At 55.6% G+C, this 13,680-nt stretch overlaps 1 protein-coding gene across 2 annotated transcripts; it reads left to right on the top strand.

Moving 5' to 3' along the window:
• The first annotated feature begins 10 nt into the window (after positions 1-10).
• Positions 11-5,806, top strand: MIS12 (MIS12 kinetochore complex component). Of its 2 annotated transcripts, none has more exons than XM_042915119.1 (2): positions 11-296; positions 4,022-5,806. In XM_042915119.1, exon 2 carries the CDS (start codon positions 4,062-4,064, stop codon positions 4,680-4,682), a length of 621 nt encoding a protein of 206 aa, XP_042771053.1. In that variant the 5' UTR covers positions 11-296; positions 4,022-4,061; the 3' UTR covers positions 4,683-5,806. The 2 variants fall into 2 exon arrangements, with proteins under 2 accessions (XP_042771053.1, XP_042771052.1); XM_042915118.1 differs by lacking the exon at positions 11-296 and adding an exon at positions 482-735.
• The last annotated feature ends 7,874 nt before the right edge of the window (positions 5,807-13,680 follow it).

The raw sequence follows: 13,680 nt of genomic DNA, 5'->3' as shown, positions 1-13,680 counted from the left end.
CCACCAGCCCACCAACGTCGAGGAGAGGCGTGTCAGTCCCGGTTCCTTCCACCAATCCGCGCCGGCCACAGCTGGCTTTCCCGCCCGGCCCCTTCCCGGGTCTGAGCGAGGCGCGGCCCCGCGCGGCCGGCCAATCAGGCGCCCGACGGCGTCCCGCCCGGGCCCTCGTTCGCGGAGGCCGGATTCCGCCCGTTGCCGGGGAGCCCGCGGAGCCGCCTCTCCGCGGCAGCAGGCGGTGGTTCAAAGGCGGTGGCGGGGAGCCGGCGCGTGGTCGGTTTCGCCTCCCGCTCGCTCGGGTAAGGGCCGCGGGGCTGCGTCTCCTCCGGGGACCAGCGGGCAGGGACGGGGCCGCGCTCGGCACCGCCGCCGGGCGCCCGCCCGCCGGGCCGCGCGCCGCCTGCCCCGAGATCCCGGCATGCCGCGGGGCCCGGCGGGAGGGGGCTGCGCGCCGGAAGTGGTCCCCGCCCGGCGGGGTCGGGGCTGCGCGGCGGTCCCCGAGCGGCGGAGGCGAGGCGGGCGGACCGGAGGGAATCCCAGCCGTGGCGGCGGCTCGGAGCGGGTGCTGGGCCACGGCGCCCTTCCCTGAGGGGACGAAAACACCTCGGGGAAGGAAGGTTGCTGGGTTTGGTGGAAGAGAGTGGTCGGGTCCTGGCCGGCAAAGCGAGGAGCGTCACGGCGCGTTGGGGTGGCGGTCGGGAAGCAGTGACGGCTTCCGGAACGGGGAGTGAGCGGCAGGTGTGGTGGCGGATGACGAAGGGCCCGAGCGCAAGGCTGGGGAGGGTGGGCTGTCACGGGGTAGGAGTGGGTACCGCACGGGGAGAACCCCCCCGGAGCGGGTCTGCACAGGCCGCGTTGCCCAACTTTACCAGCGATCAGAGAAATCCTCATTAAAATAGTCTCGCCTGGGGGCGCCTGGCTGGCTGGGTCCGGAGAGCGTGCGACTCTTCCTTTCCGGGAGGGGAGTTAGAGCCCCACGCCGGTGCAGAGAGGACTAAAGAATAAATAAATTAGCTTAAAAAAGTTAGTCTGCTCCCCGAGTACCACCCTCACGACCCTTTGGTAAAACCGTGCTGAATGTATTGCTTGCCCTGGTGGGGGGGTGGGGGTGGGAACCCCTCCTCGGAGCTTTGGCAGTCGGTCTCTCAAAGGGATGACTGGCAAATTGGGAAAGTATTGAGAACCGCAGGGTTGGGTTAAGGTGGATCTTTCCGCCTGGGGGCTTGATCGGGATTGGGTCAGGATCCTGCCCTAACCGCCTAGCATTGGTGGAAACAGCAGAGGCGAGGGTTTCAGAGAATCTCATGGTGCAGATTATTGAGGTTTCCCGTTGAAGAGTTGATCCATCTTTTGGGGGGTTCATACTGCACAGTCAAGCCGTTTGAATAGTGAAAATATTCTGGTCTCCCAGGATAGTAAAGTCACGCTAATGTAAACAGTAAGGTGGGGGTGGGGAGAGTGTAGGTAGTTTCAGCCCTCAGCGCCCAGGCTGTGTGTGGGGTACGTACTTTTGGTTTTCACAAAGCCACACTCTAAAACATTTGGGTGCCTGGGGCGTCTGGTAAACGTCGGACTCTTGATTTCAGTTCAGATCATGATCCCAGGGTTCGTGAGATCGAGCCCCGTGTAGGACTCTGTGCTGAGTGTGGCGCCTGCTTGGGATTCTCCCCCTCCCTCTCAAAAAGTAATAAGAAACAATGTTACACCTACCAGATTGGAAGAAATTAGGATGTTGAATAGTGTCAGGTGTTGGTGAAGACATGAGAAATGTTCTCGGACTGCGAGGGGGGTGTGTCAGTCAGCCTGAACTGCCACCTCTGCCCCTCCCCCGGAGTTCTGGAGAACATTTCGGCGGTATTTAGTTGCATCACGCATGAGTAAGATGCGTGGCCCAGCAACTACTTGCCTGTGTAAATAGCCTGCAGGTCCCGGGGGAGACATTACAGGAGGGTGTTCCTTACACGGTTAGTTCTGGAAGCAAGGTGCTGAGAGCGGAGTGGGCACGTCCAGTGTGGTTCACGCGTGTGATAGAGTCGGTGGAAAACTTCGTCGGAACGCGGAGTGTGATGACGTGGCGTGGCTGCAGACGTGAAAACGTAGCGTGCGTGTGTATACAAAACCACGTGTCAGGAATATCTGACACCTAGCAGATCAATGTCAGGGGGACTGAAAAAGACGTACGTTAAAACACTAGAGCAGGTTCCTATGGGAGCTGAAAGACGGGAGAATCCAGTAAGGAAGGACCAAAAAGTGCCGTGAAATAGGAAATACTCCGTATGCACGTCCGAGGTCCTTAGCCGGGAAGACAGCTGTTGGGGGAGGTCACGGGATGAAGGCCGTTGCAAGCCGTGTCCAAAGAGCTTGAACTTGATCTGAAGGGAGGCGTTGGGGAGTGCGAGGAAATGGAAATCCTGCCAAGCCACAGTCCTCTCTACAGACGTGGGTGCACATGTCCAGGTCACCATGTGTCGTCTGTGGGTGGGGTTACAAAGGCAGAAAGAAATTCTGCCCACTTTATTTTTATTTTTTTTAATTTTTTAATGTTTTATTTGTTTTTGAGAGAGAGAGAGAGAGCGAGCGATTGCGAGCGGGGGAGGGGCAGAGAGGGAGAGGGAGACACAGAATCCGAAGCAGGCTCCAGGCTCCGAGCTGTCAGCACAGAGCCCGACGTTGGGCTCGAACTCACGAACCCTGAGATCATGAGCTGAGCTGAGTTGGACGCTTAACCGACTGAACCACCCAAGCGCCCCAGAAATTCTGCCCACTTTAGGCAGCCCACCAGTTGAACACGATTTAGCCGTCATATAACACGAATTCTCGAGATTAACGATGGCTTCTCTTCCTGTAAAAAAATTGGCCTGCACCATTTTTTAAATTTATTTATTTAAAAAAATTTTTTTAACATTTTAATTTTATTTTTTGAGAGACAGAGACAGACAGAGTGCTAGTTGGGGAGGGGCAGAGAGAGAGGGAGACACAGAATCCCAAGCAGGCTCCAGGCTCTGAGCCGTCGGCACAGAGCCCGACGCGGGGCTGGAAGCCACAGGCCGCGAGATCATGACCTCATCCGAAGTCGGGTGCTTAAGCGACTGAGCCACCCAGGAGCCTGTGGCCTGCACCATTTGCTTCAAATTGTTTCATGAAGGTTCTCCCGCATTCACCTGGTGGTTGAGCTGGCCGTTTGTTTGAACTGACTGCCTTTATCTGAAGGAATGATGAGGCCACTCCCGTTTCTAGAATAAGCGTAGTGTACAGCTCGGAAAAGGGTGCCTTGGTTAAATCCCCGCAGTGCTGGGGCAGGGGGAGGGGGTCTGAGTGCTATTTTCCTAGATGTTTACACTCGAAAGGAATGACCCCCAGACCCTTGAAAAATCAGGTCGTGGTTGTAAAGCTGACAGGAGGCTCGGTCAGCGGCAGCTGGGGCTTTCAGATGGCTGGGTTCGTAGGGTGGCGGGTGCGGGGCGGGGGGAGGTTGAGGACATCGGCAGGGGTGTGGTTGGAGGGCTGGGTGGCAGAGCCTAAGTGCAGTGGGTGGACCGAGCAAGGAAGCGGATCTCAGCACTGAGGGCCTTGAAGGCTGTGGTGTCATTTGATTACGGGAAGAGAGGAGTTGGAGAATGGCATATGAGGTCATGGTCAGTATGTGGGAGCAGCTGGGGAGGGGTTACCAATAGCGGCGGCCAGGTGAGAAAAGGGACGAAAACCGTCAAAACCCAAGAAACGGAGTCTTAGGTCATCCGTCCAAATGTGAATGTCGCCCTGGATGGTAACAGTTCAGGAGACTGAGCCCCAGCCCAGAGCCCTGGCTAATGAGGTGGGGGGGGGGGGGGGGCGGGAAGAGCCTCCGGGAGGCCCGGTTTGTATCCTGTCGAGGATGAGCAGGCCGCATCAGGGCGCACAGACTCCTTAGGTTTTGTCGGCTTCTTCCTTTTGCTTGCTTGCTCACCGCTGTCTGTCATACAATCTGCTCCTTTCGTCAGATGATTGCTTGTCCAAATGGATTTTCTCCTGTTGACATTTGCAGATTTCTCACCGTGGAAATTAACACAGCAGAGGTAGCCAAGATGTCTGTGGATCCAATGGCCTACGAGGCCCAGTTCTTTGGGTTTACGCCACAGACGTGCATGCTTCGGACCTACATCGCGTTTCAGGACTACCTGTTCGAGGTGACGCAGGCCGTGGAGCAGGTTATCCTGAGGAAGCTGGACGGCATCCCGGGCTGCGAGATCAGCCCCGTCCAGATTCGTAAATGCACGGAGAAGTTTCTTGGCTTCATGAAAGGACGATTTGACAGCCTCTTTGGCAAAATGGAGCAGCTGTTTTTACAGTTGGTTTTGCGTATCCCCCCAAACGTCTTGCTTCCGGAGGATAAAGCCCAGGAGATGCATCCTTGTGGTGAGAAAGAATTCCAGCTTCTCCAGAGAGAAATTGAAGAGTTGCAGGAGAGATACAAGACTGAAGCACGCGCCCAGCAGGCCCTGCTCGCAGAACTGGAGGAACAGAAGATTGTTCAGGCCAAACTCAGACAGACACTGGCTTTGTTTGACGAGCTTGAGAATGCTGGCAGAGATCAGGGGACCAGTGATTTTAGGGAGAGCCTGGCGTTCCTGGTCCAGAACTCCAGGAAACTACAGAATATTAGGGACAGTGTGGAAAGGGAAGGCAAAAGACTGAAAGTATCTTAACTTCTAGGCAGTAACAGGACCCGTCAGTAGAGTCACAGAGGATTTATGTCAAGGATGAATCTTACTCTAGTGAACCATACGTTTCTTGGCTTTGCTCTGTTCGCGCTCTCTTGTACTCCGCAGCCCCCTCTTTTTTGGCCTGCTCTCCTGAGGTGTCCCCACGCCCGCCTGGGCTGATCTCTGGAGCATCTGTCCGTCCCTCAGAGACTCTAGTAGGTGGGAAGGGTCCCTGGTTCAGTAACAGCTCACCTCGGGGCGCGACTGAGGAGGCAGAGCCGGCTTGGCCCGTCAGGGATGTTTCTAAACGTTCCGCCTTGGTCACGAGTCCTGTGTAACCTTGATCCTTTTGACTTACTCTTTGGATGCGATCAAGTGAGAAAAGGGTTAAGTGGGTGGCTTCCTTATTACCCAGCCACTGCCCCTGGAGAGAGCCAGCACAGACTGCCTGCCCGTGCCCGCCCCTGTGTCTTACGTGGGGAAGTTAGCCAAGGGACAGAAGCAAGCAGAAAACACACCCGTGATCTTCAGTAAAGAGGAAAGAAGCTGTTTTTGTTCCTAAAATAAATCCTTTCGTGATCAGGCTTTCAGTGACGGGAAACGGTTTGCTGTCTGGGAGCCCAGCCGTGGAAGACCGTGCGTGGACAAGGAACTGGCAGATCTCTCCGGAATAGAAAGGGAAGCCTGGAACGCAGCCAGTAGGAAGGTTTATATGAAATGACCGCTAGGTATTTATATCATTTTTTCTCACACTTCAGTTAGTTTTGGAATCTGCGCTGTGCCTAATATTTAATTATCTTATTTATTGACACTCCTAAGCATCAAATATTTAGTTCCCGCAGTGGGAAATTTTAGCTGTCTTGTGCTTAAATTTAGTGGAGTCTAATACTTTTCTTCTGTAACCCACGTACAATGTCCTGTCCCCAGAGAAAGAGGATAAATAGTGCTGCTTGCCTGCCACGTCTTCCTAAAGAACAGGGTTTGGAGTTTCTCCTTTATATAGAAGAGGAACTCAGGGCATTAATATTTGCAATTAAATATTCATAGATTAAAGATGCCTGTGTTTACCTGGGATATGTGTATTATCAAAGAGTCTTTTCCTGTACATTAAATGCATATATTTTAAAGGCTTTGGTTTTTGATTTTTTGCTGTCTAGAATGTCATGATATATTTCCTTTTTCAGTATGACCTTCTACCCAAATGAAAATTTTCTATTTTTGCATTTGTAGCTTATTATTACTATTCTTTTCTAAGTAATCTCTATGTCCAATGTGGGGCTTGAACTCATGACCCCAAGGTCAAGAGTCGTGTGCTCCACTGACTGAGCCAGCCCGGTGCTTCATGCTTGTAGTTTATTTAAAATCTCCTAGTATAGAGGGTTAGATGGTGATTCCCCCCAGAGGCATGTCCGTGTCCTGATTCCTGGGACCTGTGACTGTGCCTTATTTGGAAAAAGGGTCTTTAGCAGGAATAATCAAGGATCTGGCGATGAGGGGAGTGTCCTGAAATATCTGCACGGGGCCCCGAATCCGACGACCAGTGTGTTTATTAGAGAAAGGCCCCGGGGAGATTAGAGACGAGACGAGGAGGCAGTGTGACCGCAGAGGCAGGCGGGAGTGACGTGACCACAAGCCCGGGATGCCGGCAGCCACTGCCGGCTGGCAGAGGCAGGGACCAGAACGCCCGCTAGAGCCTCCAGAGGGAGTGTGACCCCCTTGTTTTGGATTTCTGGTCTCCAGAACCGGAAGGGAGTGCGTTCCTGTTGTTTCAAGCCACTGGGTCTGTTACACGTTATGGTAGCCACGGGAAGCTAATACACCTAATTAAACCAGCATATTCATGCTCGGAAGGAGGGAGGCTGTTTATTGAGGAGACAGTGCCTGAAAGCTGGTGGTCCCATATATGCAGTAAGAGGGTTTGTCTGAATGCTGTTAAAATATAGACGTGACCTGGACAGAAGGGCGAAGTCCACGGCGTTTAGAACTCAGGAGTTCGTGTTACGTTGAGTGAGTGCTTCGCAATTGGCCGCTCCTCATACCGTTTGCCCCGGTAGCGTCTCAGCAGGTGCAGTCACCCACCTGGCCCCATCATCCTCTAAGAATTCAATTCCTCCCCCAAAGAGTCAGAAGTAAATCAGGATAATAACCCACGCTTACCCACTCTGCTTCCCGGCCCCTCCCATCCAGCCTCTGTCTCCCCCTGTTCCCTGCTCCCCTCTACGCGAATCCCAACCTTTGGTTTCCTCGGACGCCTTCTCCCCTGCTTTCCTAGTACGCGTTCCCCCTCGGTGTCAGGCCCGTGCCCGCTGGGTACCCCCATCCTGCTGCCGCGGCACCAGGCAGCTGGTAGACAGTTGGGCGCGGTGTTAATGGAAAATAAAGAGCAGACATGGGTCCCGTTACAAGGTGGGGAACGGGTGGTAGAGTGTCCCCCGGATCGAGAAGGCTCTGAGACCAGAGAGCAGCAGGCGACCCCACACAGGTAACAGTTTCCTTCAGGGTAACTTACTGACGCGGGATCGGGCGGCCGACCATCCAGCTGCCCGGCTCTTCTCGGCCACGTCTGGCCCTCAGTCCGCAGACTTTTACAGAGCAAGGGACGTGCGGTAGGGCCTTGTGGTGAGGTCACAGGGTTCACGAGCACCTGATGTACAGCCAAACTTTGATCAGATCACGTGGCGCCACTCCCTGTACATCAGGAAGGGGAAAGACCGTTAATCCGTACCATTCACGGGAGGCCGAAACAGACCTCCCCCGATCCTGACCTGGGTGGGCGTTTCTAAGGTATGTGTATTAACCTCCACGGGGCCCTGGACACGTGGCCGCAAGAAGGGTCGTGGGGAGAACACGAGCAAGACGGAGGGATGTTCTCAGCGTGCCTCCTGACTACCGACCCTACATGAGGGGCGGCCAGGTAAGACGTTCCGCGCTCGGTTCCGGTGCGTGTGTGCCGGCACGGGATGGGGGGGGGTCCCCATACCATCAAGTAACTTTTGGACACCACCTGGGTCCCCTACAACTCAATTCTGACCGTATATACGCCGTGGTAACATCATATTCACCAGTCCAGCGAAGCTGCCCGCTCGTCAGACGCCAGCCACAAGCCCAGGTGGTTAGCCTCTGCTTCTGACCAACTGCCTGTCAATCGGTCACAGGTTCCCACGACCCCCTCCTTGGGTTCAATTTGCTCCAATGGCTCTCGGAACCTGGGAGACCTTTTTACCGTTAGACAAACAGTTTATTACAAAGGACGTATGAATCAACAGCCAGATGGGGAGATATATAGGACGGGGTCCCAAACGAAGGAGTTTTTGTCCCCGTGGGGTTTGGGGCCAGTGTGGCGGCATGTGGGAGCTTTCCAAACCCCCTCCTTTGGGGTTTGTACTCAGGCTGCGTCACATACATCAATGGCCATTGGTGTTTGAGGTTGGACCCCTACCTCACACCATGTACAAAAGAGAACCCAAAATGGATCAAAGATCTAAATATAAACGCTACAACTATAAAAATGCTTGGAAGAAAACATAGGCTTAACTCTTCCTGAGCTTGAATTCGGCAGTCGTTTCTTAGGACACCAAAACACAAGGAGCAAAGGGAAAAAGATCAATGACATCATCAAGATTAAAGATAAAAAAAAAAAACCCTTTGATGGGGCACCTGGCTGGCTCACTGGGGGGAGTGAGTGACTCTCGATCTCGGGGTCGTGAGTTCGAGCTCCGTGTTGGGTATAGAGATTACTTAAAAATAAAAGATAAAAATCAAAGATTAAAAAAACTTTTGTACTTCAAAGACATTGTCACGAAAGTTAAAAGGCAGTCCACAGCACGGGAGAAACATTTTGCAAATATACGACCCCGAGATCAAGGTCTTGTAGGGTTCACCTGCTGAGCCAGCCAGGGCCCCCAGCCGTTTTTTTTTTTTTTTTTTTTTTGTTTTTTTTTTTTTTTGCATTTTTTCAACAGGCCCGATTTTATTTTATTTATTTTTTTTTTTTTAACGTTTTATTTTATTTTTGAGACAGAGAGAGACAGAGCATGAACGGGGGAGGGGCAGAGAGAGAGGGGGACACAGAATCAGAAGCAGGCTCCAGGCTCTGAGCCATCAGCCCAGAGCCCGACGCTGGGCTCAAACTCACGGACCGCGCGATCGTGACCTGAGCTGAAGTCAAACGCTTAACCGACTGAGCCACCCAGGTGCCCCAACAGGCCCAATTTTATAAAGGCGCAGAGGATCTGAAAAGATATTTCTTCAAAGAAGGTAGACTGGTAAACACAGGAAAAGATCGTCGACATCATTGCCATCAGGGAAATGCAAACCAAAACCATGATGAGATTCCACTTCATACACACTAAGGTTATGTCTTAAAAAAGGAAAAGGTTATCAGACGCTTGGGGGGCTCGGTCGGTTAAGTGTCTGACTCTTGATTTCGGCTCACGTCATGATCTCACGGTTCATGAGTTCGAGCCCCGCATTGGGCTCTGCACAGCAGTGCAGAGCCTGCTTGGGATTCTTTCTCCCTCTCTGCCCCTCCCCTATTTGTGCCATCTCTCTCTCTCTCTCTCTCTCTCTCTCTCTCTCTCTCTCTCTCTCCCTCTCTCTCTCAAAAATAAATAAAACCTTAAAAAAAAAAAGCTTTAGTTTGGCAAGGAAGTGGAGAGATTGGAACCCTCCTACAGTTCTGGCGAGAATGTAAAATAGTACAGCCACTTTGGGAAACAGTCTAGAAGTTTCTCGCACCGTTAAACAGGAAGTTACCCTACGACTCAGCAATCCCAACCTGAGCAAGATGAAAACACGTGTCCACACATACACAGAAAGTTGTGCCTGAATGCTCACAGCAGCTTTATTCATAGTAGCCAAAAAGTGGAAAACCACCCGAATGAACCCACCTAATAGACAAAATGCGGGGGGTCCGTACAGTGGGCTCTTGCTCAGCGATAGAAGGGAAGCGCGGATTCCCGCTGCATTGGGGGTGGGCTTCGAAAACACGCCGAGTGACAGACGCTGGTCACCAAGGGCCGCGCGCTGTACGATTCCGTTTGTACGAAATGTGCAGGACAGTCAGATCCCTAGAGACAGGAAGTCCATTCGTGGTTGCCTAGGGCTGGGGGGGCGGCTGGAGGGAGATGGGTGAGGGGTGCAGGGGTCATGAAATATCCTACTATTGAGTAGGAGGGTGGCTGCACAAATACACGAATATACTAAAAGCCATTGAACTGTACGTTGTATAACTTTTTTTTTTTTTTTAAGTAGTCTTCATGCCCAGTGTGGAACCCAACGTGGGGCTTCAACTCAGGACCCTGAGATCAAGACCTGAGCTGCGGAGATCAAGAGTCGGACGCTTAACCAACTGAGTCACCCAGGCACCCCCAGTTGTACACTTTAAATGAATGGGTTCTGTGGTAGGTGAATTACATGTCAATTATGCTGGTAAAAATTACACTCCAGAAACAATGCCTGGGTTCATCTAGTTCCGTCACCGGTCTTGTGACCTGGGGCAAATCCCTTCACCTATGTCTCTTTCCTCATTTTGCAAAATGGAGAAATGAAAAGAAACGCCTCACGGGGCTGCGAGAATTCCAGCCACGGAAGACGTGAAACCCGTCACACGGTAAGTTCGATTATTAACGAATTTAGCGAGCTCCAGGACAGTAAGACTTGTCCCTGTTTTGCTAATCACTGCCTCCCATGCTAGACTCCCAGGAAAGAATGAGATGCGTAAAAACTTAATCCGTGTATTCTCCCAATTTGAGCTGCCGCTATCCCACGTGGCTAAGTTCCGATTGTCTCCCCCAACGCGAACGTCCTCGTGTCCCACGACATTCAGAAGCCACTGTCCGCTGTCTCCGTGTATCTCCCCACCCCTGACAGCCCAACACAGAACAGGACCAAGCTGCCCTAAATAGTCGTCTCTCCCGCCATCGTGTGTGATCTGCTGAGAGTCCGTTTACTGGACGTCTTGTCAGTTTTGCCTGCCCAGCCGCCATGGTCGTGGCGACTTGGATTTTCCTTCGGGAGACGATTTCTTTCCTATAGCGTGCTATTTTCCTGGGACTGCGTACTAAGTCTTCTCTTCCGCCTTCCGGACAAAGGTGGGCACGCGACCCTAGCCGGTCACTGAGACTCTCTCTAGGATTTGATTCTTGAGCAACACGTTAAAAGGACCCCCCAAAATGGGTCCATTTGTTTTTACAGTTGAACCCTAAAGGCTGTCCATTAGTACTTGAGGGGAGAGGCTGGATATTTTGGGCAAGGAAACCTCATATTGGAAGCCCAGAAACTGAGGGATAATTGGGAGCTCAAAACAGGGGAGCGGTAATTCAAATATCGTGGGGCATTTAAACCGTGTAAGAGGCAACGTGTCCGGGTCAGACACAAAGCGATCGCCGACAGTTCACGTGACCATGTGAGAGTACTGGAATTTTAATATCGTTAGAAAATATGGGCCGAGGGGCGCCTAGGGGGCTCAGTCGTTTGAGCGTCCGACTTCAGCAGGCCCGCGGCGATCTGGGGTCATGGGCACACGGAAATGGGAAGTGACAAGGTGCTGATGTCAGAGTGCACAGGGCTCGTGGAGACACAACCTGGGTGAATCGGAGGGGGGCAAAGTCTAGAGCTCAGTGCCGGGGAGGGGACGGTACTGGGGCAGAAGTATCTGGTAACGGAGGCAAGCAGGGAGTAAAGCCACAAGGGGACTGTCACAGGCCCGTTAGGGGACAGAACTGGACACGTCGTGGGAAGCTGCTAGGGGGAGAGAGAGAGGCCTGTGTGGCTACTTAGTGGAGGGAGACGCCCCGTCTTGGCGGGATGACAGGTGTCTGGGAGGGGAGGTCGGGGCGCTGGGAGGGGTGTTGGGTGAAACCGGGGCAGCCTGGCACGGCGGCAGATGAATGGACAACTGAATACACAGGAGGCTGAAACAGGGATTTATTTCAGGGGAGGTGAGAGGAGCCTCAGACACATCCACGTGATGAGGCCGCGCAGGGGTGATGCCATTGAACGTCCATGAATAAAAGGACAAGGCAGATGCGCGAATAACCCACCCAGGTGGGTTTGGGGGTTAGGCCTTTTGGGTCTGGGATGGAAACCAGCTAGGAGTCCCGTCGTTTTCCCGCACGAATTCTTTCCAATGACAGACACCCCACGCCCTTGGCTCGGGGTCGGGATGAAGCCGCCGCGCACTCCCCAACCCCACAGAGCCCTCCCGCGCACCCCGGCCAGTGCCCCGGGAGGCTCATCTCGCGCAGGCCCCGGGGCCCACGCCGTTCACGACAGGGCGACAGCGTGGCCTCCTGCCAGGACAGCCTCTCCTGCTGGCGGTCTCGGCCCCCCGGCCGGCGGCCGCAGCAAAGCCTCAGGCAGGAGAGACGCACACTCCGGGTCAGCACGCGGCGGGCCACCCGACAGCCGCCACACTCACCGTGTCCTGCGCTCCGGTCCAGCCCCAGCTCCGGGGCCCGGCTGGCGCTCCTGGGGGGCGGGCGATGCAGCATCACAGGGCTCGGCCCGGCCGGGTCAGGGCGCCCACCCTCCCTCCCCGCGGGGCCCGGCTGGTCCTTTAAGGAACCGAAGGTTGGGCTGGGCTCCCCGCGCGCGCTCCCACCCGCTGAAGGGTAGGGTCCCGGGCCGCACCCCGACACTCTGAACGCCGGGGGGGGGGGGGTTGTGTGTGACTGTCCCCTCCCCCCATCTCAGCTGCAAACACCCTTCTTTCATCAGGGCAGCGGCTCTGGACGCGCCCGCGGACGCACGGTCACACAGAGGCGGCGGCGAGCAGGGGACAAAGTAACAAGCGTGAGAAGCTAGAGGAGGGGATGCGGCGCGCGTCCCGGACACGAAAGGCCGCGCCCGTGGTCTCCCCGCCCGCGCCCGGGCCCTCGGGACGGCGGCAGGTGCACCTAGCTGAAGAAGCAGGAGGTGATGGAGAAGGCGATGGCCGCGTAGACGAAGACGGACAGGTGCGGGCAATGGTCCAGGCAGCTGCCCTCGTCCGGGGGAGGGGGGGGCGCGCGTCTCGGCCCTGGGGGGCTGCCCCGCGCGGGCCCCCCGCGCCCTCCCGCCGGCGCGCCGACCAGCCCTCCTGCCCGCGGCCGACGCCGACCGGGGCGCGCGGGCCGCGGGGGGCTCTTCCGGGGGCGGCTCGTCGAACAGGCCCCCGGAGTCGGCGTCGGGGTCCGGGCGGGTCTGCGCGGGGTCCCGGGACTCGTGCCGGAGGAGCGCGGCCGCCGTGGGCGCGGGGCGCGGGGGTCGCTGCGGACTCGGCCGCTCGCAGGGTCCGCTCGCGGAGGGGGCGGGGCCGCCGGGCTGCGCGCCTCCCCGGCTCCTCCCCGCGCCCGAGACCCGCCCCCCGCGTCCGCGGCGCGTTCCCATGGCAACCGGGGGCGGTGGCGGGGGGAGAGCTGCGAGCTGGGATCACCCCCCAGGGATGTGAGCAGGGGGCGCCTGGATCCCAGCTGCGCGCCGAGCTTCCGGGGGGGGGGGGAGGGGCGTTGTCTTAAAAGAAACGATTTCTTCAGAGTCTTTCTGTTTTTTGTTTTTCTTAACCTAAATTTCCGTACATGAGGAAACGAATTCATCATCTTTGCAGAAAACGTGGAAGTTGGGAAGCGCCTTGCGCAAGTGCAGCCACGAAACAAAGCCTCGCGTCTTCCCAAGGCCCAGAGATGGATGGTGTTTCTCCTTCCTTCTTTCTTGCCCTCTCCCTACAGCGCCATCTGTATCTGCCTGTCCTGGGCTCTCGGAGGATTCGGAGCATTAGGAGCTAGGGCTTTCTCCACGCCCCCCCACCCTCAGTCAGGCCCCTCGGGGCACCCCCAGGCCCTCCTCTGGCTCCCACTCGTGTGTCACACGCTGCTGGGCCCCCCCGAGGTTCCAAGGCTGGCTGCGGTTGCCTTGTGGAATGTGGGCAGCACGGCCACTGGGCCTGGGTTGGGTCCCAGGGAACTGGAGGGGCGCGCTGGGCCACCCTGCAGGTGCAGCCGACTCAGACGGTCACCAGGGA

This window comes from Panthera leo, chromosome E1, assembly GCF_018350215.1.
Source record: "Panthera leo isolate Ple1 chromosome E1, P.leo_Ple1_pat1.1, whole genome shotgun sequence".
Lineage (NCBI taxonomy): Eukaryota > Metazoa > Chordata > Mammalia > Carnivora > Felidae > Panthera > Panthera leo.
Note: the sequence above shows the minus strand (reverse complement) of the source record. Positions and strands in the feature narration are given on the sequence as shown.